At 44.5% G+C, this 26,094-nt stretch overlaps 1 protein-coding gene across 1 annotated transcript; it reads right to left on the reverse strand.

Annotated features, from left to right (window-relative positions):
• Positions 1-8,825: 8,825 nt before the first annotated feature.
• On the reverse strand, positions 8,826-25,334 carry LOC139228276 (gastricsin-like). Its single transcript, XM_070859459.1, has 9 exons — positions 25,267-25,334; positions 23,815-23,980; positions 19,828-19,945; positions 19,594-19,712; positions 15,893-16,092; positions 14,837-14,959; positions 12,168-12,312; positions 10,147-10,245; positions 8,826-9,032 (listed from the first exon to the last, which is right to left on the reverse strand). The coding sequence occupies exons 1-9, from the start codon at positions 25,320-25,322 to the stop codon at positions 8,877-8,879; spliced, it is 1,182 nt and encodes a 393-aa protein (XP_070715560.1). The 5' UTR covers positions 25,323-25,334; the 3' UTR covers positions 8,826-8,876.
• Between the last annotated feature and the right edge of the window lie 760 nt (positions 25,335-26,094).

Genomic DNA, 26,094 nt, shown 5'->3' on the forward strand with positions numbered 1-26,094 from the left:
CAAAAGATAAGAGCCTTTCAAAAACAAAGTTGTGAAACCTAAACGAGGTAATGCAAGGCCACAACACTTCTGACAACTGGGGGGGGGGGGGAGCGGGGGAGCGGGGGCGAGGCCGATTAATGCCTTGAGAGTTCTGTAAAACAAACAAGCAGCCTTCGGCCGAGGGACCACTGATCATTTGGTTGCAGCCACAGTAATTTAGCACATAAATGTGAGGATAGGAAGAGATCACTTTTACTGCCGTCAGGAACGAGCCCTTAGTTTGGTCACTACGGTTGACGCACTCAGAACAAGGGAGGCTTGACCAGCACTTGAGTCTGGGTAGAATCAAAATGGAATATTTTGTATATGTTGTGCTGAGTATCATTTCCTCTGTGTGAGATTTAACTTTGGTTACACAAATAAATAAATTCTTCATGGTTAATCCAGCATTGTGTGCATTTGTATTTGTAATTCCCAGTCACGAATACTGTAACGTAGGGTAATCATGGCCCAGTATATCCCTCACTCTACCATTACCATCAAGCCAGGGGACCAACCCTGGTTCAATGAAGAGTGTAGAAAAGCATGTCAGGAGCAGCACCAGGCATACCTAGTGACTAGTGGGGTGCCGCAGGGTTCAGTGCTGAGACCCCAGCTATTTACAATATACATCAATGATTTAGATGAAGGAATTGAGTGTAATATCTCCAAGTTTGCAGATGACACTAAGCTGGTTGGCGGTGTGAGCTGTGAGGAGGATGCTAAGAGGCTGCAGAGTGACTTGGATAGGTTAGGTGAGTGGGCAAATGCATGGCAGATACAGTATAATGTGGATAAATGTGAGGTTATCCACTTTGGTGGCAAAAACATGAAGGCAGAATATTATCTGAATGGCGGCAGATTAGGAAAAGGAGAGGTGCAACGAGACCTGGGTGTCATGGTACATCAGTCATTGAAGGTTGGCATGCAGGTGCAGCAGGCGGTGAAGAAGGCAAATAGCATGTTGGCCTTCATAACTGGGGGATTTGAGTACAGGGGCAGGGAGGTCTTACTGCAGTTGTACAAGGCCTTGGTGAGGCCTCATCTGGAGTATTGTGTTCAGTTTTGGTCTCCTAATCTGAGGAATGACGCTATGAAGGGAGTGCAGCGAAGGTTCACCAGACTGATTCCCGGGATGGTAGGACTGACATATGAGAAGAGACTGGATCGACTGGGCCTGTATTCACTGGAGTTTAGAAGAATGAGAGGGGATCTCATAGAAACATATAAAATTCTGATGGGACTGGACAGGTTAGATGCAGGAAGAATGTTCCCGATGATGGGGAAGTCCAGAACCAGGGATCACAGTCTAAGGATAAGGGGTAAGCCATTTAGGACTGAGATGAGGAGAAACTTCTTCACTCAGAGAGTTATTAACCTGTGGAATTCTCTACCGCAGAGAGTTGTTGATGCCAGTTCATTAGATATATTCAAGAGGGAGTTAGATATGACCCTTACAGCTAAAGGGATCAAGGGGTATGGAGAGAAAGCAGGAAAGGGGTACTGAGGTGAATGATCAGCCATGACCTTATTGAATGGTGGTGCAGGCTCGAAGGATTGAATGGCCTACTCCTGCACCTGTGTTTCTACGTTTCTATGTTACCTAAAAGTGAGGCGGCAAACCGAGGAAGCTACATGCATACTAAACAGCAGAAGCAGCATGTTATAGTCAGAGCTAGGTGATCCCACAACCAAACGATCAGATCAAAGCTCTTCAGTCCTGCCACATCCAGTCGTCAATGGTGGTGGAAAATTAAACAACTGATGGGAGGAGGAGACTCCATGAACTTTCCCGTTCTCATTGATGGCGGAGCCCAACACGCAAGTGCGAAAGACAAGTCTGAATCGTTTGTAACCATCTTCAGCCAGAAGTGCCGAGTGGATGATCCATATCAGCCTCCTCCTGAGGTCCCCACCATCACAGAAGCCAATCTTCAGCCAATTCAATTCACTCCACGTGATATCAAGAAACGACTGAGCGGGCTGGTTAAATCAAAGGCTCTGGGCCCCGACAACATCCCGGTTGTTGAGCTGAAAACTTGTGCTCCAGAACTAGCCGCGCCTCTAGCCAAGCTGTTCCAGTACAACTACAACACTCACATCTACCCGACAAATTGCCCAGGTATGTCCTGTTCACAAAAGGGACAAATTTAATCCAGCCAATTACCATCCCATCAGTCTACTCTCAATTATCAAGGTGATGGAAAGTGTCATCGATAGTGGTATCAAGCGGCACTTGCTTACCAATAACCTGCTCACTGATGCTCAGTTTGGGTTGCCAGGACCATTCAGCTGCAGATCTCATTATCGCTTTGGTCCAAACATGGACAAAAGAGCTGAATTCCAGAGGTGAGGTGAGAGTGACTACCTTGACACCAAGGCAGCATTTTAACGAATATGATATTAGTAAAATTGAAGTCAATGGGAATCAAGGAGAAAACGCTCCACTGGCTGGAGTCATACCTAGCACAAAGGGAGATGGTTGTGGTCGTTGGCAGCCAATCATCTCAGCCTCAGGACATCGCTGCAAGAGTTCCTCAGGGCAGTGTCCTAGGCCCAACCATCTTCAGCTGCTTCATCAATGACCTTCCCTTCATCATAAGGCCAGAAGTTGGGATGTTCGTTGATGATTGCACAGTGATCAGTTCTATTTGCAATTCTTCAGATAATGAAGCAGTCCATGCCCACTTGCAGCAAGACCTGGACGATATTCAGGCTTGGGCTGATAAGTGGCAGGTAACATCGCACCACACAAGGGCCAGGCAATGACCATCTCCAACAAGAGAGAGTCTAACCACCTCCCCTTGACATTCAATGGCATTACCATCATCAAGTCCCCCACCATGAACATCCTGGTGGTCACCATTGACCAGAAACTTAACTGGACACACACCACTACCTCTACATTCCCCTCCAGTCACACACCATCATCAGGCAAGTCCACGGCCAGATCAGCCATGATCTTGTTGAATGGCGGAGCAGGCTCGAGGGGCTAGATGGCCTACTCCTGTTCCTAATTCTTATGTTATGTTCTTATTTGGAAATATATCGGCATTCTTTCATCATCGCTGGGTCAAAGTCCTGGAACTCCCTCCCTAACATCACTGAGGGAGTACCTTCACCACACAGATTGCAACGGTTCAAGAAGGTGGATCACCATTATCTTCTCAAGGACAATTTAGGGATGGGCAATAAATGTCGGCATTGCCAGCGATGCCCACATCCCGTGATAAAAATGTTTTAAAGCTCCCTTGTGACAAAGACCAATATATAGCTATCGGTTTTGATTGCTTTTTGCACCTGGCTTTTAATGATTTGTGTACATGGACTTCCTACTCACTTTACTCCTCTATCGTTCCTAGTTTTTCACCGTTTAGGAAATACTCTGATTTATCATTTTTGCATGAAAAGTGGATGACATCACACTTGCCCACATTGTACTCCATTTTCTATAGTTTATCCCACTTAATCTATCTATGTCCCTTTGCAACTTTATGCTCCCATATAGTATGATTCTGTATACTGTATCCTAATTTACTGTATCTGAACTTCCCGCCTAAACCTCTCCGCCTCTCTACCTCTCTTTACTCCTTCAAGACGCTCCTTAAAATCTACCTCTTTGACCAAGTCTGCGCTAACTTCTACTTATGTGGCTCGGTGTCAAAGTTTTATCACATAATACTCCTGTGGCGCGCATTGGGATGCTTCACTACATTAAAGGCGCTATATAAATACAAGTTGTTGTTGTTGTAGTGCGATCTGCAAACCTGGATATACAACTAGCTATTCCTTCATCCAAAACATTAATAAATATGGTAAAAAGTTGAGGCCCCAGAGCAGATCTCTGGCGAACACCACTTATCACATCCTGACAATCTGAGTACACACCCTTTATCCCCACTCACAGGCTCCTACTTCCCAACCAATTTCTAACCCAAGTCAAAAGGTTACATCCTATTTTGTGCTAATTATGATTTAGGACCATTCAGTCCCTCGAGCCTGTTTGCCATTCAGTTCGATAATGGATGATCTGTATCTTAATTCCATCCACCTGACTTGGTTCCGTAACCCTCAATACCATTGCCGAACCAACATCTACCAATCTCGGTTTTGACATTTTCAATTGGGCCCCAGCCTCAACAGCATTTTGGGGGAGAGAATTTCAAATTTCCGCAAGCCTTTGTGTGAAGAAATGCTTCCTGACATCACCCCTGAACGGCCTGGCTCTAATTTTAAGATTAGTACTGGACTCTCCCACCAGAGGAAATGGTTTCTCTCTATTTACCCTTTCAAATCATCTTAAACACCTCAATTGGGTTACCCCTTAATCTTCTACATTCAAGGGAATAGAAGCCTAATCTATGCAAACTGTCTTCAGAATTGAACTAATATTTAGCCCCGGGTATCATTCTGGTGAATCTGCACTGCACCGCCTCCGAGACCAGTGTAACCTTCCTCAGATGCAGTGTGCAGAACTGCACGCAGTGCTCGAGATGGGATCTAACTAGAGCACTGTACACTGTAATATAACACCTGCAGTTTGCTCAGCTCAATCCTATCTTTACATGACTGTGTATTTTTATTTTAGTTTAACTCCCGAAGGTTATTTACGGCGGACATCCCGAGACCCTCTGGTGGACACTGAGAGGGCTGTGGACCCCGGGGTTGAGAATCCCTGGTTTATTAGTTCTGAAAATATTGGAGATAGAGGGGGGAAAAGGCTGCTTGATTGGCAATCAAGCAGAGAACCGGAACCGACTGAGGAGTCAGGTCGGTGAGGGAGTCGGGGAAAAGAGGGAGACGGTGGGGGAGAGAAAGAGGGAGATGGGGGGGTCAGGTGATTGGTGCTCATGTGGAGGGAAAGAGGGAGAGGGATAGGTTGGGGGTGGGGGGGGGAGACCAGTATTTTCTCCGGTGCCGGGATAGCAGCACCAGCGATAACATGGTGAGTGGGAGCGTGCTGAGAGAATTTTTAAAATACTTGTGTTGTGTTACAGGGGTTCTGTGGAATTTTTATAACATTGGAGGTGGGCCTCAGAAACCAAAAGGACAAGCACCCCTGTGTTGCACAAAAGTGTGCAATGAAAATGAAAAAAAACACACTTGTTTTAAGACCCATACGATTTTTCTCCCAAATTGAACGCAGCAGTGTCCAGATTAATGATTTATTCCTGGCGAATTCAGGGGCAATCCTGGAAGGTTGAAATCCTAGCTGGAGGCCAACATTGGGTGCGAACAATCAGGTCGGCCTGTGATACCCTGCTTAGTAAAGCAAGACTGCTAACGTTCAAGGTATCGGCTCTCGGGTGAAGAATGAATGAGGTTAAGCACCAAGGGTCAGCCATGAGGCCGTGTAACTATACTACTCTTGCTAAAATCTATCGGCTAACCGGGAGTTTCGATAATGCGCAGAATAAGTTAAGGGTACAGTTGGGCGCGGGAATCGGTTGAACATGGAGGTGGTTACGGCGGCACTCTGCCGGTTATACCGCAACTGTTCGGCCAGAAGGCCAGTCCGCCTGTATATACAACAACAACTTGTATTTAAATAGCACCTTTAACATAGTGAAACGCCCCAAGGCGCCTCACAGGGGTATTATTAGATAAAAACAATTTGAGCCACATAAGTAGAATTAGCACAGGTGACCAAAAACTTGGTCAAAGAGGTTGCTTTAAGGAACATCTTGAAGGAGGAAAGAGAGGTAGAGAGGCGGAGAGGTTTAGGCAGGGAGTTCCAGAGCTTGCGGCCTAGGCAACAGAAGGCACGGCCACCAATGGTGGAGCGATTATAATCAGGGATGGTCAAGAGGGCAGAATTGGAGGAGCGCAGCTATCTCGGGGAGTTGTGGGGTAGAGGAGATTACTGAGATAGGGAGGGGCGAGGCCACGGAGGGATTTGAAAATAACGATGAGAATTTTGAAATCAAGGCATTACTTAACCGGGAGCCAACGTAGGTCAGCGAGCACAGAGGTGATGGGTGAATGGGGCGGTGCGAGTTAGGACACGGGCAGCTGAGTTTTGGATGACCTCAAGTTCACGTAGGATAGAACGTGGGAGGCCAGCCAGGAGTGCACTGGAATAGTCAACTCTGGAGGTAACAAAAGCATGGGTTGAAGTGGAGACAGGTGACGTTATGGAGGTGGAATTAGGCGGTCTTAGTTATGCTGCAGATATGGGGTCCAAAGCTCATTTCAGGGTCAAATATGACACCAAGGTTGCGAACAATGTGGCTCAGCCTCAGACAGAAGTTGGGACAGCGGGACCTGGTGGGAGGAGAGCGACAGACAGAGAGCTCGAGCCGCAGGCTCCGCACTTAGCGACCAGCCTCTCTCCTTCCTCAGCGAGCGGGGGCCTGGGCTAAGTGGCAGCTGCCGCCATCATCACACCCACGTTTGGGAGGGGGGGAAAGAGAAGTCCATGTCAGGGCCGGAGCTGCCAGTTTGCTCAGCTCGATCCCACCTTTACGCGACGGAGTATTTTTCTTTCCTTTTTAAATCCGGAGGTTATTTATGGCGGGACCCCCCCGCCCCCGAAACCCTCTTGCAGGCCCCTGGGGGCACGGAGCCCCGGTTGAGGACCCCTGTATTAGCTTTTTGCGATTTCTGTACTTGGACCCCTAAATCTCGCTGCTCGTCCACAGTTACCAGCTACTCACTATTTAAAAAATCTTCCTTAAATCCAAAATGGATGGCCTTACACTTTCCCACATTGATCTCCATCCGCCACAGTTTTGCCCACTCACTCAATCTATCGATGTCTCTTTGCAACTTTCGACTCCCATCCACACTATTTACTGTGCCACCTAACTTAGTGTCGTCAGCAAAGTAGCATTTTTCTAATAATCCCTTCTGGAAACCTCTGTAGCTAACATCCATAGTCACTCCCTTCTCTGCCTCATTAGTGACCACCTCAAAATGTTCAACTAGATTAGTCAGACACGACTTACGCTTAACAAAGCCATGTTGGCTCTCTGATCAGCTCATCTGACAACACTAAATTTACAACTCTATTTTACCATTTTTAAAGTAGTTCCTAATTTTTTCTTTTGATGACCTCCAATTGCTTGCTATCCCCAACATGGATGCCTGGGACAGAACCCTTTCAACATAGACCTACCCCTCTTCAAATTGACTTGCCACACCGCTCCAATCAACCCAAACCTATGTGACGTACTTCTTCCCACATATCTGAATGTCTCATTTACTCAGTCGGTCATAGTGCACAGGCTCAATCTGGGTCCAGAAGGAATAAACCTGTTCATTTATTTCCATTGGTGGAGGGGACAATTATGAGGGGGCAGAGTTTTAAGGTGGTTGGTGGAAGGTTCAGAGGGGATTTGAAGGAGGGCTTCTTCACGCAGAGGGTCTGGAACTCACTGCCTGAAAGGGTGGTCAACGCAGAAATCCGCACCACATTTAAAAGGTGCTTGGATGGGCACGTAACGTGCCATAACCTGCAGGGTTACGATGGTAAGTACTGCAGGGAATCGAGTACAGCCAGGGTGATCTCTTGGACTAGTTTCGATCGCCTGGATGGGTCGGAGAGGAATTTTCCCAGATTTCTTTTCCCCAATTAGCCTGGATTTTTATCTGGTTTTTGCCTCTCCCAGGAGATCACATGGCTCCGGTTGGGGTGGAATGTAGAATATTTTAGTGTAAGGGGTGTCACAGTTATGTGGGGCGGACTGGTTGGGCTGGGTGCTCTTTACCTTTCCGCCATTGTTCATAGGTTTATATGTAACCTTCAGGGCTGCTGACCGAGGGCCGTGTGGCTCTTTGTTGGCCGGCGCGGACACAATGGGCCGAAATGGCCTCCTTCTGCGCCGTAATTTTCAATGTTTCTATTTTTGTTATTACTTTACATCTACATTTCTAAAGGGTATTGGATATATGCTTGAAAATGGAAAGATGTGCAGGGCTATGGGGAAAGGGAAGGGGAGTGGGACTAATTGGATAGTTCTTTCAATGAGCCAGCACAGGCACGATGTAGGAATGAAACATAGAAACATAGAAACATAGAAATTAGATGCAGGAGCAGGCCATTCGGCCCTTCGAGCCTGCACCGCCATTCAATAAGATCATGGCTGATCATTCAACCTCAGTACCCCTTTCCTGCTTTCATATGGCCTCCTTCTGTGCTGTATCATTCTATCTAATCCTGACTTGTGGAAAGCAAAATACTGCCGAGGCTGGCAACTTGAACCGCCAATGGTCGAGCGATTAAAATCAGGGATGCGCAAGAGGCCAGAATTGGAGGAACGCAGAGATCTCAAGGGGTTGTGGGGCTGGAGGAGGTTAGAGAGATCGGGAGGGCTGAGACCACGGAGGGATTTGAAAACAAGGATGAGAATTTTAAAATCGAGGCATTGCCGGACTGAGAGCCAATGTAAGTCACAAGAATCACAAGTAGTAAAAGGAAACCACTTAGGTGTAACATTAAAAACATACATTGTCAGAGAATGATTGGAATATGAAATCTGCCAGTTTACAGTGAATATGAGTGCTTGACCATCACTGACAAATCCTTGAACATATATCAACAAGAACCAGATAAACCAAGATTAGTATTTTGCAATGCTTTGATAGTATTTATTGTTTACTCACAAGAACAAATGGTAACATTCAGGGGAAAACCAAATCAAGAATGAAATATTTCAGTGAACAGGTGTGGTGGAAACTAGGTAAAAGCGAGGCTAGCGGGTAAGATCATGCCTGGGTAATATTAGCAGAAAACCCGATTTACCAGAATAGACTCTTAAAGTGAATTGGCTGTAATCAGACTATTAAGGAAGATCAGTTGGAGAAGATACAGCTTTACTTCCAGAGATACTGAAGTAAGTTCGAAGGTTCACAGCTCAGACAGCTTTAGCGAATCCCATTCTATTATTCCCTCTGTCGTAAATAGAATAGAACTCTCTCAGGAAGACATCTCCCAAGATCCAGAATGGTCCATTTCGGGTAGGCGCAGGCAGATAGGTTGGCTCAAATGCAGCCGTACAGTAGCCATTATACTGTAAAATGTGAGAGAATGACATTCCGTTAGACTCATGAGCATAAACCCTCAAAGATTTAGCACAGGTTTAATAACTTCATCGGTTAAAGCCTGCATAAATACTTTCAGTTTACACTTTACTAGCCTCATAATAGGGCTGACAACAGAAAGGTTACTTTTTAAGAGTTAAGAACTAAAGACAATAACTGGTTAAAGAGATTAATATTAATGTCATTTTCTGTATGTTTTTATTTACTATATATTACATGGTAGTCAGGTATCTCTGACAGGAAGGTTTTCGACTCCCATTCAAATGGCTGAAGGAGTCTTCATTTCTTCAGCCATTTGAAGATGGTAATTTCGTCATTCTTCCACCAGTATGCAGAATGTGCGTAATGGGAGTGGACTCCATTGGAGAAAGGGGGAGGGAATGGAAGGTGTAATGTGTACACCGGTGAGTATGTTCACAGGTTGGTAGAGCTGTTGAGTTGGGAGTGGCTTAGCCAGTCACGTGACGTTCACAAGACTCAATAAAACCCCAGCCAGTTGGGTTCAGAGGATCCACGATGAGGTATGCAGTTGTGAGCCTGGTGGATGAACTGGTAATGTGCAGTGTGATTGTTAAACCTTTGCTAATAAACTAACTAGTTCTTAATAGCAATGTGTTGCTATGAATTCTTAAGCAAAGAACCCATGAAGCAAATGCATTACAGAAGGGAAGGAAAAAAATCTATTCTGCCCCACAAAATTGGCCTCCCGGTAGATGATATGAGCTTCCTTAAAAATGGTCATAGAGAAATTTATAGCGCAATCCCTCACTGAAAGATAACATTGTGAAGAGAGATCGATTGAAAATTAGATGATAAAACTGACACCATTTTTTGCCCTCCCCCTCCCAAATAGCAACATTTACCTTGTGCACTATGTGCAACAAAATCATAAAACATCTTCTTTACAAAGCGCTTTTGATTTTATTACAACTAGTGCACAAAGGAAATCTTTGCCCAATATTTCAAATGGTTCCCTGTTAACAAAACAGACAGATTCTCCAATTAATGTTGCAGCTATTCTGACTAAGCTGAGTCAGGTCGCTTGTTGGTTTTAAATAAAAAGACAGTGTCTGTGGTACGCACCTGTTTGATGTAGGCCGAGGCTGGAATAGTGAGATCAAATCCGTTGATTACAAAGGTCAGTGAAGGCATGTTTGCAACAGAGCCACAGTTGACAACGTACTATGAAATAAAGAACAAAACATTCAGTGGATCTGCATGTGTAGCTCGAATAGAAGATTACAACAAGGAATCATTGGATCCAGTACTAATTCCATAGATAACCTATTTCACACAGCTTTATTTCCACTGGAGGAGAGAACCATAAGAAGAGATTTAATAAAGGTTTTTATAATCAAGGCCTTTGGTAGAGTGAATTGCAAAAGACTATTTCCTCTGGCTGGGGAGTCAAAGGCAGTGGGTCATTCATTTAAAATTCTCACTAAGAAGGATTAGAAGACATTTATTTAAGCAGGGCATTGTCATCGTGTGGCATGCTTTGCCACAGAGGAGAGGGCCTTACTCTATATTTTGTAATATTGAATTAAACAACCACACAGATCACTGAAAGGAGCGACACAGGTTAACAAGGCCATAAAAAAGCAAACCAAGCACCAGGGTTTATTTCTAGAGGGATTGAATTGAAAAGTAGAGAAGTTATGCTGAACTTATATTGAACCTTGGTTAGACTACACTGCGCGCAATTCTGGTCACCATATTTTAAAAAGGATATGGAGGCTCTGGAGAGGGTGCAAAAAAAGAGTTGCAAGGATGATACCAGAAAACCTATCAGGAAAGATTGAACAGGCTGGGTCTCTTTCTCTTGAAAAGAGAAGGCTGAGTGGCAACCTAATAGGGGTCTTTAAAATTATGAAGGGTTTTGATAGAGTGGATACAGAGAGAGTGTTTCCACTTGTGGGGAAGAGCAAAACTAGAGGCCATCAATATAAGATAGTCACCAAGAAATTCAGAAAGAACTTCTTCACAAAGAGAGTGGTGAGAATGTAGAACTCATTACCACAGGGAGTGGTTCAAGCAAATAGTATAGATGCATTTAAGGGGAAGCTAGATAAGCATATGAGGGAGAAGGGAATAGAGGGTTATGCTGATAGATTTAGATGAGGAAAGGCGGGAGGAGGCTCGAGTGGAGCATAAACGCCGGCATGGACTAATGGTGAACCTACATTTAAATGTATTGTCTAATTTTGGACACTGTACAGAAAGACACAAAAGGTATTGCAAAGGGTTTGAAGATAGGCAAGAGAGCGATAACAGCCCTTAAAGAGGAGACGGTAGTGAGAGAACTAATTCCGCTTTCACTTAAAAAAGGATCAAGAGAAACAAGATCCCAATTTTTTAAAATCATGAAGCTGTGACGTGATTGGTGCTCAACCAAGAGAGAAATACTGGGAAACCTAAAGCCAGGAACCATGAACGTTAATTAGACATATCAACTAGCACAGGGAATGAGAACTCAAATGATGCAATCAAGAAAGAAATGGATAGATCTGAGCTTCAACAGGGAGCAGAGAGAAACATTCTTGGTCACACGGCAGAAGGGAAATCCAAATTAATCTTCATAAGGTGTTTCCACATGCCAGGCTTTTTCTGCTCAAAGTATGGGACAATAATGTAATTTTGAAGCCTTGATTTTGCACAGAACCAGCAAAATGAGGGCTGTTGCATGCTGGGAATGTGACATTTAATAATTGCACCAAACACCCCTTGTCATATGCCTCTACTCTGCCCCAACAGTGTCTATCAAGCGCGGTCTCAAAAATGCAGGAGTTACTGTAGTGGTAGGACAATTTCATCTTCCACACCAGCTATCCTTGTGACTCCTCCAAAGAAGAGTGCCAATTTTGTGCGAATTAGCGAAGACTTAAATCCATTAATGATTCGATGGAGACCATTAAATCAATTTTACTTAGGACTCTTACAGCAATCAGATAGAGGAGACAGACATCCATCACAGTCAGTTGCCTCAAACCCAGGTCCCAGAGTTGACGGGGACAGTCTTGTCAACGTAGTTCCACTGCAGTGGCCAATAACTGTCACTGCAGTCCCAGAACCTGTATCAGTTCGCAGTTGTTACAAAAACTTACCTCGCCGTATTGGTCCTGACGAGCGCCAATGTACTGCATCAGTTCTTCTAACTCCTGGCTTGGGGCAGTGAGGAGGGAAGTGCCAGTGTCAACCATAGCTTGGCATCCCCGGGTACAGAAGGTAGGCCGGCCATTGAGAAGCACACTGAAAGACAGAATTGCATTGATAGTTTATTTCATTTGTTTTAAAACCAGTGGCCCTGGTACACAGTCGTTAGCCTTCTGAAAGGCCCCGCAAGTTCCGGGTTTCCACGTGTGCTGACCACGCGCGCAATCCCGAAACTTGCGATTTGTCAAGGTAAGCCTTGACAGATCTACCGAACCGACTGAGAAATCACTTCCCCTGGCACAGAATTGGGCTATTTGCTCAACAACTGTCCAGCGAATGCCCACGAAACCCTTACGCCTGGTAAAAAGCAGGCTTAGGGCCCGCTTTCACCAGTGTAAGAGCTAAATTAAAAAATTAAAGATGATGCAGAAACACTTAAAATTACTTTACACAAACATCGACCCGAATATTTAAAATTATTTTTCAAAAAATTATATTATTATTGTGTTCGGTGTAATTAAGGCACTTTCAATTAAATTTGGAAATCAGAACATTCATATTTATTAGAGTTGACAACTTGTTTCATTATTTTGGGATTCCATTGCACGTCATTAGGGAATTCCGTTCGAAAATGACTGCAACAGGATCCTCCTTTGTGATTGGAGGACTGGGTCCACGTGATCCCAGGGACGCTTCCGAACCGCCTGCATTCTGGGACCCGTGGGCCTCTACGTAGGCCTCCGCCTGGAAGCTCAGAAACCATAGCTGTGGAGCCAGGAGGTAAGTTCGGAAATATTTCGCGGGCTGGAGGTGTCCTCCGAAGGTAAGCTTCTAAACGCAAATTCAGGGCCAGTAACTTAAAACCGTAGTCGCAGTTTCCCGACAAGGCCAAAAGAAGTACCATTTTTTTTTGCTTATAGTTATGTCTATTTTTAATTTCACTATTTTTTCACCTCTTTATTACTGAGAAATTCTGGCACTATTCAGACACTTTTGATTTCCGAGTTTAGCATCTTGTCTTCATCTTTCGCCTTCATCTTCTCTACTCATGATGATTTTTAAATATTTGCACATTCTAACAAGTGTTCCTTCTAATTTTCTGGAATCTCACTGAGGTAATTACCAACTGCTGGCTGGCAGTATTTTTCTCTCTATCGGATGGATGCAGGCAGCAATCAGATCAGATCTCAGGCACTGCCACCTGTACAGCTCGATACGTCCGCCACCGCACTCAACACAATATATTAAAGAACATCGGTGCCACTACCATATCCAATCTTTACCAACCATTCTGGAATTTATCTGATAATAGTGAAATAGAAATGGTTAATCATGATCACCATTTCAAGTTACCTTCTATTTACAGCACAGAAACAGGCCATTCGGCCCAACAGGTCTATGTCGATGTTTAAGCACCACACAAGCCTCCCACCCTTCTTCATCTAACCCCATCAACATATCCTTCTATTCCTTTCTCCCCATGTGTTTATCGAGTTTCCCCTTAAATGCATCTATGCTATCCACCTCAACCACTTCTTGTGGTATCGTGTTCCACTTTCTAACCAATCTCTGTGTACAGAAGTTTTTCCTGAATTCCACAGTGGATTTATTAGTGACTAGTTTATATTTATGGCCCCTAGTTCTGGTTTCCCCGCAAGTGAAAACATTTTCTCTACGTCTACCCTTTCATCACTTTAAAGACCTCTATCAGGTCATCCCACAGTCTTCTCCGTTCTACAGAAAAGTGCCTCAGCCTGATGGGTATAACCTCTCATTTTTTTATATCAACCGAGTAAATCTTTTTTGCACCTCCTCCAGTTAAAACATGACTGCAGTGCAAAAGAACACAGGTAGAACCGGATAAAAGGCAAGATGCTACAAAGGAGTTCTTTACACTAAAAGTGATTAATACCTCGAATGGCTTTCCGGAGAGAATAATGGTGGCAAAAGATATTCACAAAGCAATTAGACACTTGAGGTAGTGATGAAAGGTTTCTGTTGAAGGTGAACTGGATGAGCCAAATGGCCTCCTGTCTCTGCACATCTCTGTTTAAGCAAGTTTGAAAGTATATATACTCTGAGCTTCAGCCTTATACTGTGTATGTAACGAGGATTTGTGTTTTGTAGCCTTTTATCTTTTTTTTTCTCATTCACGGGATGTGGACGTCGCCGGTAAAGCCAGCGTTTATCGCCTAACCCGAATTGCCCTCGAGAAGGTGGTGGTGAGCCGTCTTGTTGAATACAGCCGAGTGGCTTGCTAGGGCCATTTCAGGGGGCAGTTCAGAGTCAACCACATTGCTGTGGGTCTGGAGTCACATATAGGCCAGATCGGGTAAGGACGGCAGATTTCCTTCCCTAAAAAGGACATTAGTGAATCAGATGGGTTTTTAACCACAAGTTTCACGGTCAGCATTACTGATAATAACTGTTTTATTCCAGATTTATTTTAATTGAATTTAAATTCCCCAACTGCCATGGTGGGATTTGAACTCTTATCTGCTCTAATTCATTGTAGTTATTAAAGTTATATAATGTAGTCAAGGTGATCTGTGGCCAGTACCAGCCCATTGGATAAGCAATCACTCATTAGGCATTTTACTGTTTCTCCTTTCTTACTTACCCTTGCATGGGGATAAGCCAATACAATTCCTGAATAACAGGGACCCAGACAATTTCACCAGTATACATACTGTTGTCAACTCCTCCAAACGTCACTTCACCACCCTCTTGACTATTTGGAACCCTGCAATGAAGAAATATAGTCAGCTTTACTAATGTTTCAATTGGTCCTCCAGTAACTAGACATAACTTGCTCTCATCTAGCTTCAGGTTACTGACAGAAAGACGAGTCCCACTATCTCCTCCACCCACTGGTATAGTCCCGTAATTGGTTTGGGCAAAATATATTCTGCATCACAATTAGCATCAAGCAATCTATGACTAACAGTTTTTAACTACAGAAGGTTCATCGTTATTTTGAATTATGGTTATAGGCTCATATAACGTGCACATGACACTGCTTGATACAAATATGAACTATGTCTTAGTAACTCCCGATTATATATTGGTCTTGTACAAAAATGTGCTGTAGTGATGTCCAGCTTTCAACACCTGGTTCAGCCTCAGCTGTGGCTCAGTGGCAGCACTCTCATCATGGAGTCAGAAGGTCGTGGGTTCAAGTCCCACGCCAGAGTCTTGTGCACAAAATCTAGGCTGACACTCTAGTGCAGTGCTGAGGGAGTGCTGCCATCTTTCGAATGAGACATTAACTGAGGCTCCTCTCAGATGGGCATAAAAGATCCCACGGCACTATTTCGAAGAAGAGCAGGGGAGTACTGCTGGTGTAATGGCCAATATTTATCTTTCAGCCAACATCATTAAAAAAAACAGATCATTTGGTCGTGATCACGTTGCTATTTGTGGGGAGCTTGCTGTGCATAAATTGGCTGCATCAAAACAGTGACCACACTTCATAAGTAGTTATTTGGCTGTAAAGTGCTTTGGAATATCCTGAGGACATGAAAGTCTTTCTTTAATCATCTATTTGAGTCCCAGACTATGGGATCCCTATGGTTTCTTAAGAAACTTCTCTCTGTGTTTTGAAAAAAATCCATCAATTAAATACTGACAGCCCTTTGGCTCATTTCAATAGTCCACTATGATTCCATACTCTTACCTGCCCAAATATACAGAAAATATCGGCTGTGACACCAGATTGTCTCGCATCATGCTATCAAACACAGTTGTGGCGCCCCCTGCTGAAAGTCCTGGGTATGCAAGACCAAGGATTCCATCAAATTTTGAATAAATAAAGGCACTCCCAGGTTCATTCTGACTGAGGCCAAACTCCTGATGTTGAATAGTTATGCCTGCAACCTTGGGTGGGGAGACAAAAAGAGAACCAGAAAATATTACACTCAGCTTAGAAACAAGATAGCATTGAGCTGACAGATGATTCCAGTGCCTTGGCCATTGACTGATTAATCTTAACCCAACAACCGTGCTCCTAATACAGACTATTTCACAATCAGCAGACTGCTTCTGTTCCTATAGGTCATTTTGTTGAAATACTAGACGCGGCACAATCTCACCTCAGACTGAGGAAGCTGCCACCTTACTCCTCCTGTATCATAGCAACGCTACTCTATAACCCGCCAACTCCAGCAAGGCAGGTGAGGCAATTCTATGTCCCTATTTACCTTGTTTTTAGGGCAGTGCCTCACCTTCCTTCACGTTCCTCTCTGGTTTTGTTTGGAAAGATGGAGCGTGTGCGCAATCTCAGGCCTGAATCTGAGCCCCACAAATGACATTTTAATTGCTCACAAGGCTGGAAACGTAAACAAAGTTCTCTTAGCGCAGGTCTAACTTGAGATAGTACCTTTTGGAAATCAAATATGCTAACATTAGATTTTGATTTTACTGCAATAATGTATAGAGATTAATGAATATTACAAATGAGTTATTATAAGGTAGCGATCAGCTCAACTGATGACATCATAAACACTTGAAGGAAAAGTAAAACAGCACGAGATGAGATTCTAGCCTTAAAGACACTCTCTGGTACCTGCAATTGTTGATAATCATAGAATAGAATCATAGAATGGTAACAGCGCAGAAGGAGGCCATTCAGCCCATCGAGCCCGTGCCGGTTCCCTGCAAGAGCACTTCAGCTAGTCCCACTCCCCCACCCTTTCCCCACAGCCCTGCAATATTTTTTCCTTCAGGTACTTATCCAATTCCCTTTTGAAAAACCATGATTGAGTCTGCCCCCACCACCCTTTCAGGCAGTGCATTCCAGATCGAACCACTCAGAGTAAAAAGGTTTTTCCTCATGTCACCTTTGGTTCTTTTGCCAGTCACCTTAAATCTGTGTCCTCTGGTTCTCGACCCTTCTGCCAATGGGAACAGTTTTCCTCTATCTACTCTGTCCAGACCCATGATTTTGAACAACTCTTTCAAATCTCTTCTCAACCTTCTCTGCTCCAAGGAGAACAACCCCAGCTTCTCCAGTCTATCCACGTAACTGAAGTCCCTCATCCCTGGAATCAGTCTCGTAAATCTTTTCTGCTCCCTCTCTATCCTTCACATTCTTCCTAAAGTACGGTGCCCAGAATTGGATACAATACTCCAGTTGAGGCTGAACCAGTGTTTTATAAAGGTTCATCATAACTTTCTTGCTTTTGTACACTATGCCTCTATTTATGAAGCCCAGGATCCCAAATGCATTTTTAACCACTTTCTCAACCTGCCCTGCCATCTTCAACGATTTGTGTACATAAACCTCCAGGTCTCCCTCTTCATGCACCCCCTTTAGGATTGTATCCTTTAGTTTATATCGCCCCTCCTCGTTCTTCCTACCAAAATGTATCACTTCTCAACTTTTCTGCTTTAAGTTTCATCGACCATGTATCCGCCCAATCCACCAGCTTGTCTATGTCCTCTTAAAGTCGATCACTCTCCTCCTCACTGTTCACTACACTTCCGAGATTTGTATCATCTGCAAATTTTGAAATTGTGCCCTGTACACCCAAGTATAAGTCATTAATATATATCAAGAAAAGCAGTGGTCCTAGTATCGACCCCTGGAGAACATCACTGTGTACCTTCCTCCAGTCCGAAAACTAACCGTTCACCACTACTCTCTGTTTCCTCTCACTTAGCCAATTTGTATCCATGCTGCCACCGTCCCTTTTATTCCATGGGCTTCAACTTTGCTGGCAAGCCTATTATGTGGCACTTTATCAAACACCTTTTGGAAATCCATATACACCACGTCAACCGCATTTCCCTCATCAACCCTCTCTGATACCTCATCAAAAAACTCAATCAAGTTAGTTAAACACTATTTGCCTTTCAAAAACCCATGCTGTATGTAGTCTACTCCTCTGATTGAAATCGCTAAATTCAAATTATCTGATAATCTGATTTTCCCTTGCTTAATTAGAATTAATGGATCAATTATTCACCTTTTTGTTTTTATTCATTCATGGGATGTGGGCATCACTCGTAAGTCCAGCATTTATTGCCCATCCCTTCTTGCCTTTGAGAAGGTGGTGGTGAGCTGCCTTCTTGACAACTGAGTGGCTTGCTCGGTCATTTCAGAGGGTAGTTGAGTAACCACATTGGTATTAAGTGAACCAGATGGGTTTTTACAAGAATTCGGTAGTCTTATGGTCACCACTTGTGTTTTATTTCAGATTTATTTAACTGAATTTAAATTCCCCAACTGCCGTGGTAGGATTTGAACTCATATCTCCGGATCATTAGTCCAGGCCTCTGGATTACTAGTCCAGTAACATATCTACTTGCTAATGTTCCTGTTAATAAGTGCCTAAACTGCCAGGAGTAGACTGTATCGTGCTTCTGTTTTATGTGGACTTTATACAGGTTTTGGTCAGGCAATGGCCATCAGTGCAGCCAGGGCTGGTCAGTTATACTCTGTATCACTGGTGTGTGTTGACTAACATAAACAAGAGGAAATGACTGTGATATCTAGAGTTTAGAAGAATGAGAAGTGATCTCATTGAAACATACAAAATTCTTACAGGGCTTGACAGGGTAGATGCAGGGAGGATGTTTCCCCTGGCTGGGGAGTCTAGATCCAGGAGTCACAGTCTCAGAATAAGGGGTCGGCCATTTAGGACTGAGATGAGGGGAAATTTCTTCACTCAGAGGGTGGTGAATCTTTGGAATTCTCTACCCCAGAGGGCTGTGGAGGCTCAGTCGTTGAGTATTTTCAAGACAGAGATCGGTAGATTTTTGAATATTAAGAGAATCAAGGGATATGTGGATAGTGCAGTTCAGGTAGAAGATCAGCCATGATCTTATTGATTGGCGGAGCAGGCTCAAGGAGACAAATGGCCTGCTCCTGTTCCTAATTCTTATGTTTTTACGTTCATCATTGCAAGAAGCAGCACGCAGTTAATATCGAGGAACCAATATTGGTTGAGGCTTTATGTCCCACACCCACCAATACTTTGGCAGATCCAGGCTGGGTGTGAAGCACAAAGCAACGTGGGGATGCCTTTCGCTTTGTCCCCGTCTCCCTGCCAGTTCCCGCTGGCAGATCTGGTCAAGATCCGTAAAAGATCCCGTGCCATTATTTCGAAGAAGAGCAAGGCCAATAGTTATCCCTCAACTAACATCATTAAAAGCAGATTATCGGGTCATTATCTCATTGCTGTTTGTGGGAGCTTGCTGTGCCAAAATTGCCTGCCGCGGTTCCTACATTAACACAGTGACTGCACCCCAAAAATACTTCATGAGCTGTAAAGCACTTTGGGACATCCTGAGGCCAAAGAAGGCGCTATATAAATGCAAGGTCTTCCTTTCTTTAAATGACTGGCAGCTTTTTGGTCGGTGGCATGCAATACTTACATTCACTGTATCGTATCCAAAAAATCCACTCAAACTACCAGAGCCATAAGCCATGCTGAAACTTTGTCTGTTTGTGGAGAATGTTGAGGATCGAGTCGGATTGTATCTGGCGTGATTCCCTGAAAAGAGAGGAATGAATCATGATCTCTTCCTTAAAGGCTGTGGCGAGTTCGTTGACCATCCAACGACACAAAAAAAACCTGGGAAATAATCACTTGCGTGAGTTATACTTACTGCATGGCGGGCTGCTACAATAGATGGATGGGACCCAAAGGTTGGATGAACCAGTGTCGAACAGAACTGTGAAGCTCTGGGGTGGGTTGCCAATGGTAATGGAGCCATAGTAGGAGTTCTGGTGTAAGTTTGGGAATGGAAATTAGAATTGATTATTTCTACTCTGGGTAATTACTATCTTTTGTCATTAATCAACAGAAGAGCACAAAATGTCACAATCTCAATTTATTTCCGATGTAACAATTTGTACTGCATTTTTTTTGCGCATGCGCCTGTCAAGCTCCGCCCACCTCCCCCCGAATCATTCACTCCACGTGGTGCCAAGAAGTGGGGCCTGAGGCCGAGACTGCCGACCTGATCTCGGTGGGGTGCCGGGGGGGGGGGGTGCAGGGGGTGGAAGAGAGAGAGAGAGAGAGAGAGACTGGGGGGGGAGGGGGAGCGCGAGAGGCTGAGGGGGAGAGAGAGAGAGACTGGGAGAGCGGGAGAGAGAGAGGCTGAGGGAGAGAGAGGCTGAGGGAGAGAGAGACTGGGGGGGAGAGAGAGAGAGAGAGAGGCTGGGTGAGAGAGGGAGAGACTGGAGGAGAGAGGGAGAGAGAGAGGGGCTGGGGCAGAGAGAGTGAGAGACTGGGGTGGAGGGAGAGAGTCTGCGGGGGGGGGGGAAGAGAGAGACTGGGGGGTTAGAGACTGGGAGGGAGAGAGACTAGGAGTAGGGAGAGAGAGAGAGAGACTGGGGGAGAGAGAGAGAGAGAGAGGGAGAGGGAGAGGGAGAGGGAGAGGGAGAGGGAGAGGGAGAGGGAGAGGGAGAGTGTGAGAGAGAGAGAGAGAGAGAGAGAATAGAGACGGGGGAGAGACACGGGTGGGGGGAGGATCAAAGGGGAGAGAGGGAACTCAGGGATCACGTTCTTCCAACCGCCTACAAGGGACATCATTGGAGTGGATGAAAACAGATAAAATCCAGAAGTCATGACACTGTCATGGTTCACTTCATAGCTAATAAACCTGTTAATAATCTGTACACAATGTCCCATGTATCGTGGGGGTGGGGGGGTAAGGTCATGCATTTGCGCTAGTGTAAGGCACTTTGGCTGGGGGAGGGATGTACTTGGACTGGGGTAAGGCACTTTGGCTGGCCTTTGCTGTCCTCTGGGGAGCTTTGACCTCTCTCACTTCAGGAAGTCAAAGTGGATCGAGTTACAATTTGCAAAGTCAGTGAGACCTTGGGATGGGTGGTTCCAGTTACACATTCCAGTGAAACTTCAGGGTGTGGCTTATCCTCCAAGGGGACCAATCAGAGAAATAGGATGGAGCATGGTGGCCATTTTGGCAGTACAAATAAGCGTGTCCTTTATTTAAGTGATGAGTCATTACAAATGGAAGAGCTCTGCTAAAAGGAGAAAGCTCTGGAAATGAAAGCTTGAGGAAAGGTTCAGTGATTAGCCTAAATAAAAACAGAAAGTGCTGGAAATACTCAGCAGGTCAGGCAGCATCTGTGGAGAGAGAAACAGAGTTAACGTTTCAGGTCGATGACCTTTTGTCAGAACTGGAGAAAGTTAGAGCTGTAACAAGTTTTAAGCAAGTGTAGGGGCAGGGAAAGGGGGGGAGGAAAGAACAAAAGGGAAGGGCTGTGTTAAGGTGGAAGGCAGAAGAGATTAAATGATGTAAAGCTCCTATCTGACCTGATCACCACAAGTGATTGTAATGTATTTGCTTCATGGTTTCTTTGCTTAAGAATTCATAGCAACGGATTGCTATTAAGAATTAGTTGGTTTATTAACAAAGGTTTAACAATCACGCTACACATTACCCATTCATCCACCAGGCTCACAACCACCTGCCTCATCGTGGATCTCCTGAACCCAACTGGCTGGGGTTTTATTGAGTCTTGTGAACATCACATGACTGGTTAAGCCACTCCCAACGCAATGGCTTGACAAACCAGTGAGCAAAGTCACGGGTGCATACATTACAAATGACAAAAGGGATGACGGTACAAGGCAAAAGGAGACAATAATGAGACAAGTAAAGAAACAAAAGATGGGTCTAGAGGAGGTGCAAATGGGAATAGCAGAATCATCAGCAACAGCTGACGTCTGAAATAAATGGGGCAGAGGTTATGGTCTGAAATTGTTAAGCTCAATGTTGAGTCCGGAAGGCTGTAAAGTGCCTAATTGAAAGATGAGGTGCTGTTCCTCGAGCTTACATTGAGTTTCATTGGAACAGTGTAAGTGGCTCAGGACAAAGAGGTCAGAATGGGAGTAGGGCGAAGAATTAAAGTGACAGCCGACCGGAAGCACGGGGTCACCTTTACTGCACAAGATAAAAGTTCACGGAGTTGGGGGTAATATATTAGCATGGATAGAGGATTGGCTAACTAACAGAAAACAGAGAGTCGGGATAAATGGTTCCTCTCGGGTTGGCAATCAGTAACTAATGGGGTGCCACAGGGATCAGTGCTGGGACCCCAACTATTTACAATCTATATTAACGACTTGGAAGAAGGGACTGAGTGTAACGTAGCCAAGTTTGCTGATGATATAAAGATGGAAGGAAAAGCAATGTGTGAGGAGGACACAAAAAACCTGCAAAAGGACATAGACAGGCTAAGAGAGTGGGCAAAAATTTGGCAGATGGAGTATAATGTTGGACAGTGTGAGGTTATGCACTTTGGCAGAAAAAAAATCGAAGAGCAAGTTATTATTTAAATGGAGAAAAATTGCAAAGTGCTGCAGTACAGCGGGACCTGGAGATCCTGGTGCATGAAACACAAAAGGTTAGTTTGCAGGTACAGCAAGTGATCAGGAAGGCCAATGGAATCTTGGCCTTTATTGCAAAGGGGATGGAGTATAAAAGCAGGGAAGTCTTGCAACAGTTATACAGGGTTTTGATGAGGCCACACCTGGAATACTGCGTACAGTTTTGGTTTCCTTATTTAAGAAAGGATATACTTGCTTTGGAGGCAGTTCAGAGAAGGTTCACTAGGTTGATTCCGGAGATGAGGGGGTTGACTTATGAGGAAAGGTTGAGTAGGTTGGGTCTATACTCATTGGAATTCAGGAAATGAGAGGTGATCTTATCGAAACGTATAAGATTATGAGGGGGCTTGACATGGTGGATGCAGAGAGGATGTTTCCACTGATGGGAGAGACTAGAACTAGGGGGCATGATCTTAGAATAAGGGGCCGCCCATTTAAAACTGAGATGAGGAGGAATTTCTTCTCTGAGGGTTGTAAATCTGTGGAATTCGCTGCCTCAGAGAGCTGTGGAAGCCGGGACATTGAATAAATTTAAGACAGAGATAGACAGTTTCTTAACCGATAATGGAATAAGGGGTTATGGGGAGCGGGCGGGGAGGTGGACCTGAGTCCATGATCGGATCAGCCATGTTCGTATTAAATGGTGGAGCAGGCTTGAGGGGCCTGCTCCTATTTCTTAAGTACGGACTGAACAGATGTGTTCGGCAAAGTGGTCACACAATCTGCGGTTGGTCTCCTCAATGTCGAGGAAACTGCTTCTTGAGAAGCAAGAACAGTATATACTAAATTGAAAGAAGTACAAGTAAATCGGTGTTTCACCTGGATGGAGAGTTTGGGAAGGGAGGAGGTAAAAGGGCAGCTGTTGCATCTCCTGCGCTTGTGGGAAGGTGCCGTGGGAAAGGGAGGGGGGTGTTGGGGGTGATTGAGGAGTGGACCAGGGTGTTGCAGAGGGAATGGTTAATGGCTTGGTACATTGGGGAATTCCTGTGCTCTTCTCCTTAGTAAGTTGGCAGCTGCAGAAGGAACTACTCCGAGCAGCCGACAGTGAACTGACAAATGGAAGTGCTGGCGGAGTTTATAATCCCCAGTCTGGCTGCTCAGTGTACCTGCTGGTACGTGAGCTGGAAGGTCAGCCTCTGCTGGAACTCAAACTCAAAGCACCAGCACGTTGACCCGACCTTGCTTGACTGCATTTCCTCTCTCCACTTTTAAGTCGGTTTTCTTTTTGACTTACATCCACATAATTCAGGAGTGGCTCATCTGCAACCTCCGACTGGAATCCGGGGAAGAGGTGCTGGTACTTCAAGGCGGGATCACACTTGTAAATGTCTAAGAACTGTTTCAGCTCCCCGCGCTCCTTCAGGATCTCTCGGATGGACTTGCTCCTGTGCAGATGCACTCTGTGATGATAAAGACCCATCAAATCATTGTGAGTGGAGCAAGCTTAGTTTAAAAATGGAAATCATGAACAGCAGTCCTTCAACAAGGGTTCAAATCAAAACAGTTCAGCTTCCCATGAGAACCGAGTGGGGAAATGAGAATTGCTCTCTAACTATTAATCTTCATTTATTTCTCGATTGTGACTTGGTTAGAATCAAATCGCATTCCTGCAGACTTGATACAAGCTTGTGCTGATCTCCTAAAAAGCATTTTTCCAATCATTATTTTCACAAATTATTTTCAAAAATCATTATTGAAAATTCACACGATTAGCAGTTCAGTAAAAGAAAATCTGTGAATAATGACATTCTGTCAAACCTTTAGATGGGCTCCACACATCTCTTGAAATGAAGTTTGTTAAATGTATCCCAGAATTTGAGAAATAAATCGAGATGAATAGTTTGAGGTGTCTTCATTTCCCCACTCAGTTCTCATGGGGACCTGAACTGTTTTCATTCAGCCCTTGTTGAAGGACAGTGCAGTTCATAATTTATCCCAGCATTTCTGTCCATCCCCACAGCATGACACTATTCAGCCTAGAAGGGTTCCTTTGCACAGATGGCAACACCTTAGTCCCAGTAGTACAGGAACCATGGTGTTCCATTCATTATTGCTCATCACTCCCCAAAGTTATCGCTACAGCCTTCAGTCTCCCTCTTAATTCGCTGCTCATCCAAGTCTTCCGTTTGAATTATTTGAGTGACACAGCCTGGCTTAGTTGGTTGCACCCTGATGTGGCAGTCAAAAGGTTGTGGGATCTTAAACCAACCCGTCAGCACAGTGCTGAAGGAGTGCTGCATTGCTCAGAGGTGCATTCTTTGGCCAAGACGTTACATTAAGGACCTGCCTGTATGTTTAGGTGGGTGTTATAGCTGTAATGGGCAGATGGCGAGGGTTGGTATTCTGGGCAGATAAGACCAAATCGCACGAAGGGCCTTCTTCATCCAAACTGAGCGAAGTAACGGTAGGAAATAACTTCCTTCTTGCCTTAAACATGTTAATTTTATACTCGCATTCTCTAGTTCTACACTAGCTCATTTTGGCAAGTATGGTAAATAACCAACCATTTTGTCCATCCACTTCTAATATATGGGACTGCAAATGAAGCTTCGCTGACGGGCAGAATTAACTCGTGCCTCTTTGCTCTATCAACAAGTATCCCTATTAACAGGCTGTTCCCCAACTAGCACATAACCTGGTGAAAACTTCAAGTGGTACGAAGTTATTAAAGCGATTCATAACTTACTTGTGGAGGCACTCAGAGAGCTGGATACAGACCAGGGCAAAGATTATCCACATCATTCTGTCCCTTGATGTGGTGCCTTGATGGAATGCTGGAGTCAAATGAGGTGCACACAATTCCTTGAATTGTGCTAGAGATTGGAGTGATCCGGATGCTTTTATACTTGTGAGTAAACAAGCTTGTTAATGTCACCAGTGAAGGTCATTTTATCTCAAACTGCAAACTAAATTGTTCCATTGTTCAAACAAAGTAACCTTAAAATACTTAAACCTTCTTTAATCTTGAACAAAATTTCATGGTCAGGAGACTTGCATCTGAAACCAAGCCAACAATGAACCATTCCGATGATAGTTTGATAGTTGCAGTAAAATGTGTTTTAATACTATAATTCGGAGGGAAAAACGGAGCAATTCCACTCACTAAGTAACTATGCTTGCATTTATATTGTCACAAAAAAGACTTGCATTTATATAGCGCCATTCACAACCTCAGGATATCCCAAAGCACTTTACAGCCAATAAAATACTTTAAGTGTGGTCACTGTTGTAACATAGGAAAAGTTGCAGCTAAGTTGTGCACAGCAAGCTCCCACAAACAGCAATGTTTGATACATTGATGACAGCAATGACTAGATAATCTGTTTTAGTGATATTAGTGGAGGGATAAATATTGGCCAGATCACCGGGCAGAACTCCCCTGCTCTTCTTCAAATAGTGCCATGGGATCTTTTACGTTCGCCTAAGAGGGCAGACGGGGCCTCGGTTTAACGTTTCTTCCAAAAGATGGCACTGGAGCACTCCCTCAGCACTGCACCGGAGTGTCAGCCTAGAT

This window comes from Pristiophorus japonicus, chromosome 17 (assembly GCF_044704955.1).
Source record: "Pristiophorus japonicus isolate sPriJap1 chromosome 17, sPriJap1.hap1, whole genome shotgun sequence".
Classification (NCBI taxonomy): domain Eukaryota; kingdom Metazoa; phylum Chordata; class Chondrichthyes; family Pristiophoridae; genus Pristiophorus; species Pristiophorus japonicus.

Excerpts from the sequence above, each read along its gene's own strand:
- LOC139228276 (XM_070859459.1), bottom strand. The coding sequence starts at position 25,322 with ATGATGTGGATAATCTTTGCCCTGGTCTGTATCCAGCTCTCTGAGTGC. Across the intron at positions 12,313-14,836 it reads TGGCTTATCCCCATGCAAGG|TGTGCTTCTCAATGGCCGGC; the intron begins GTAAGTAAGAAA and ends TCTGTCTTTCAG. Across the intron at positions 9,033-10,146 it reads CCTCGGCCTACATCAAACAG|TATAATGGCTACTGTACGGC; the intron begins GTGCGTACCACA and ends CACATTTTACAG.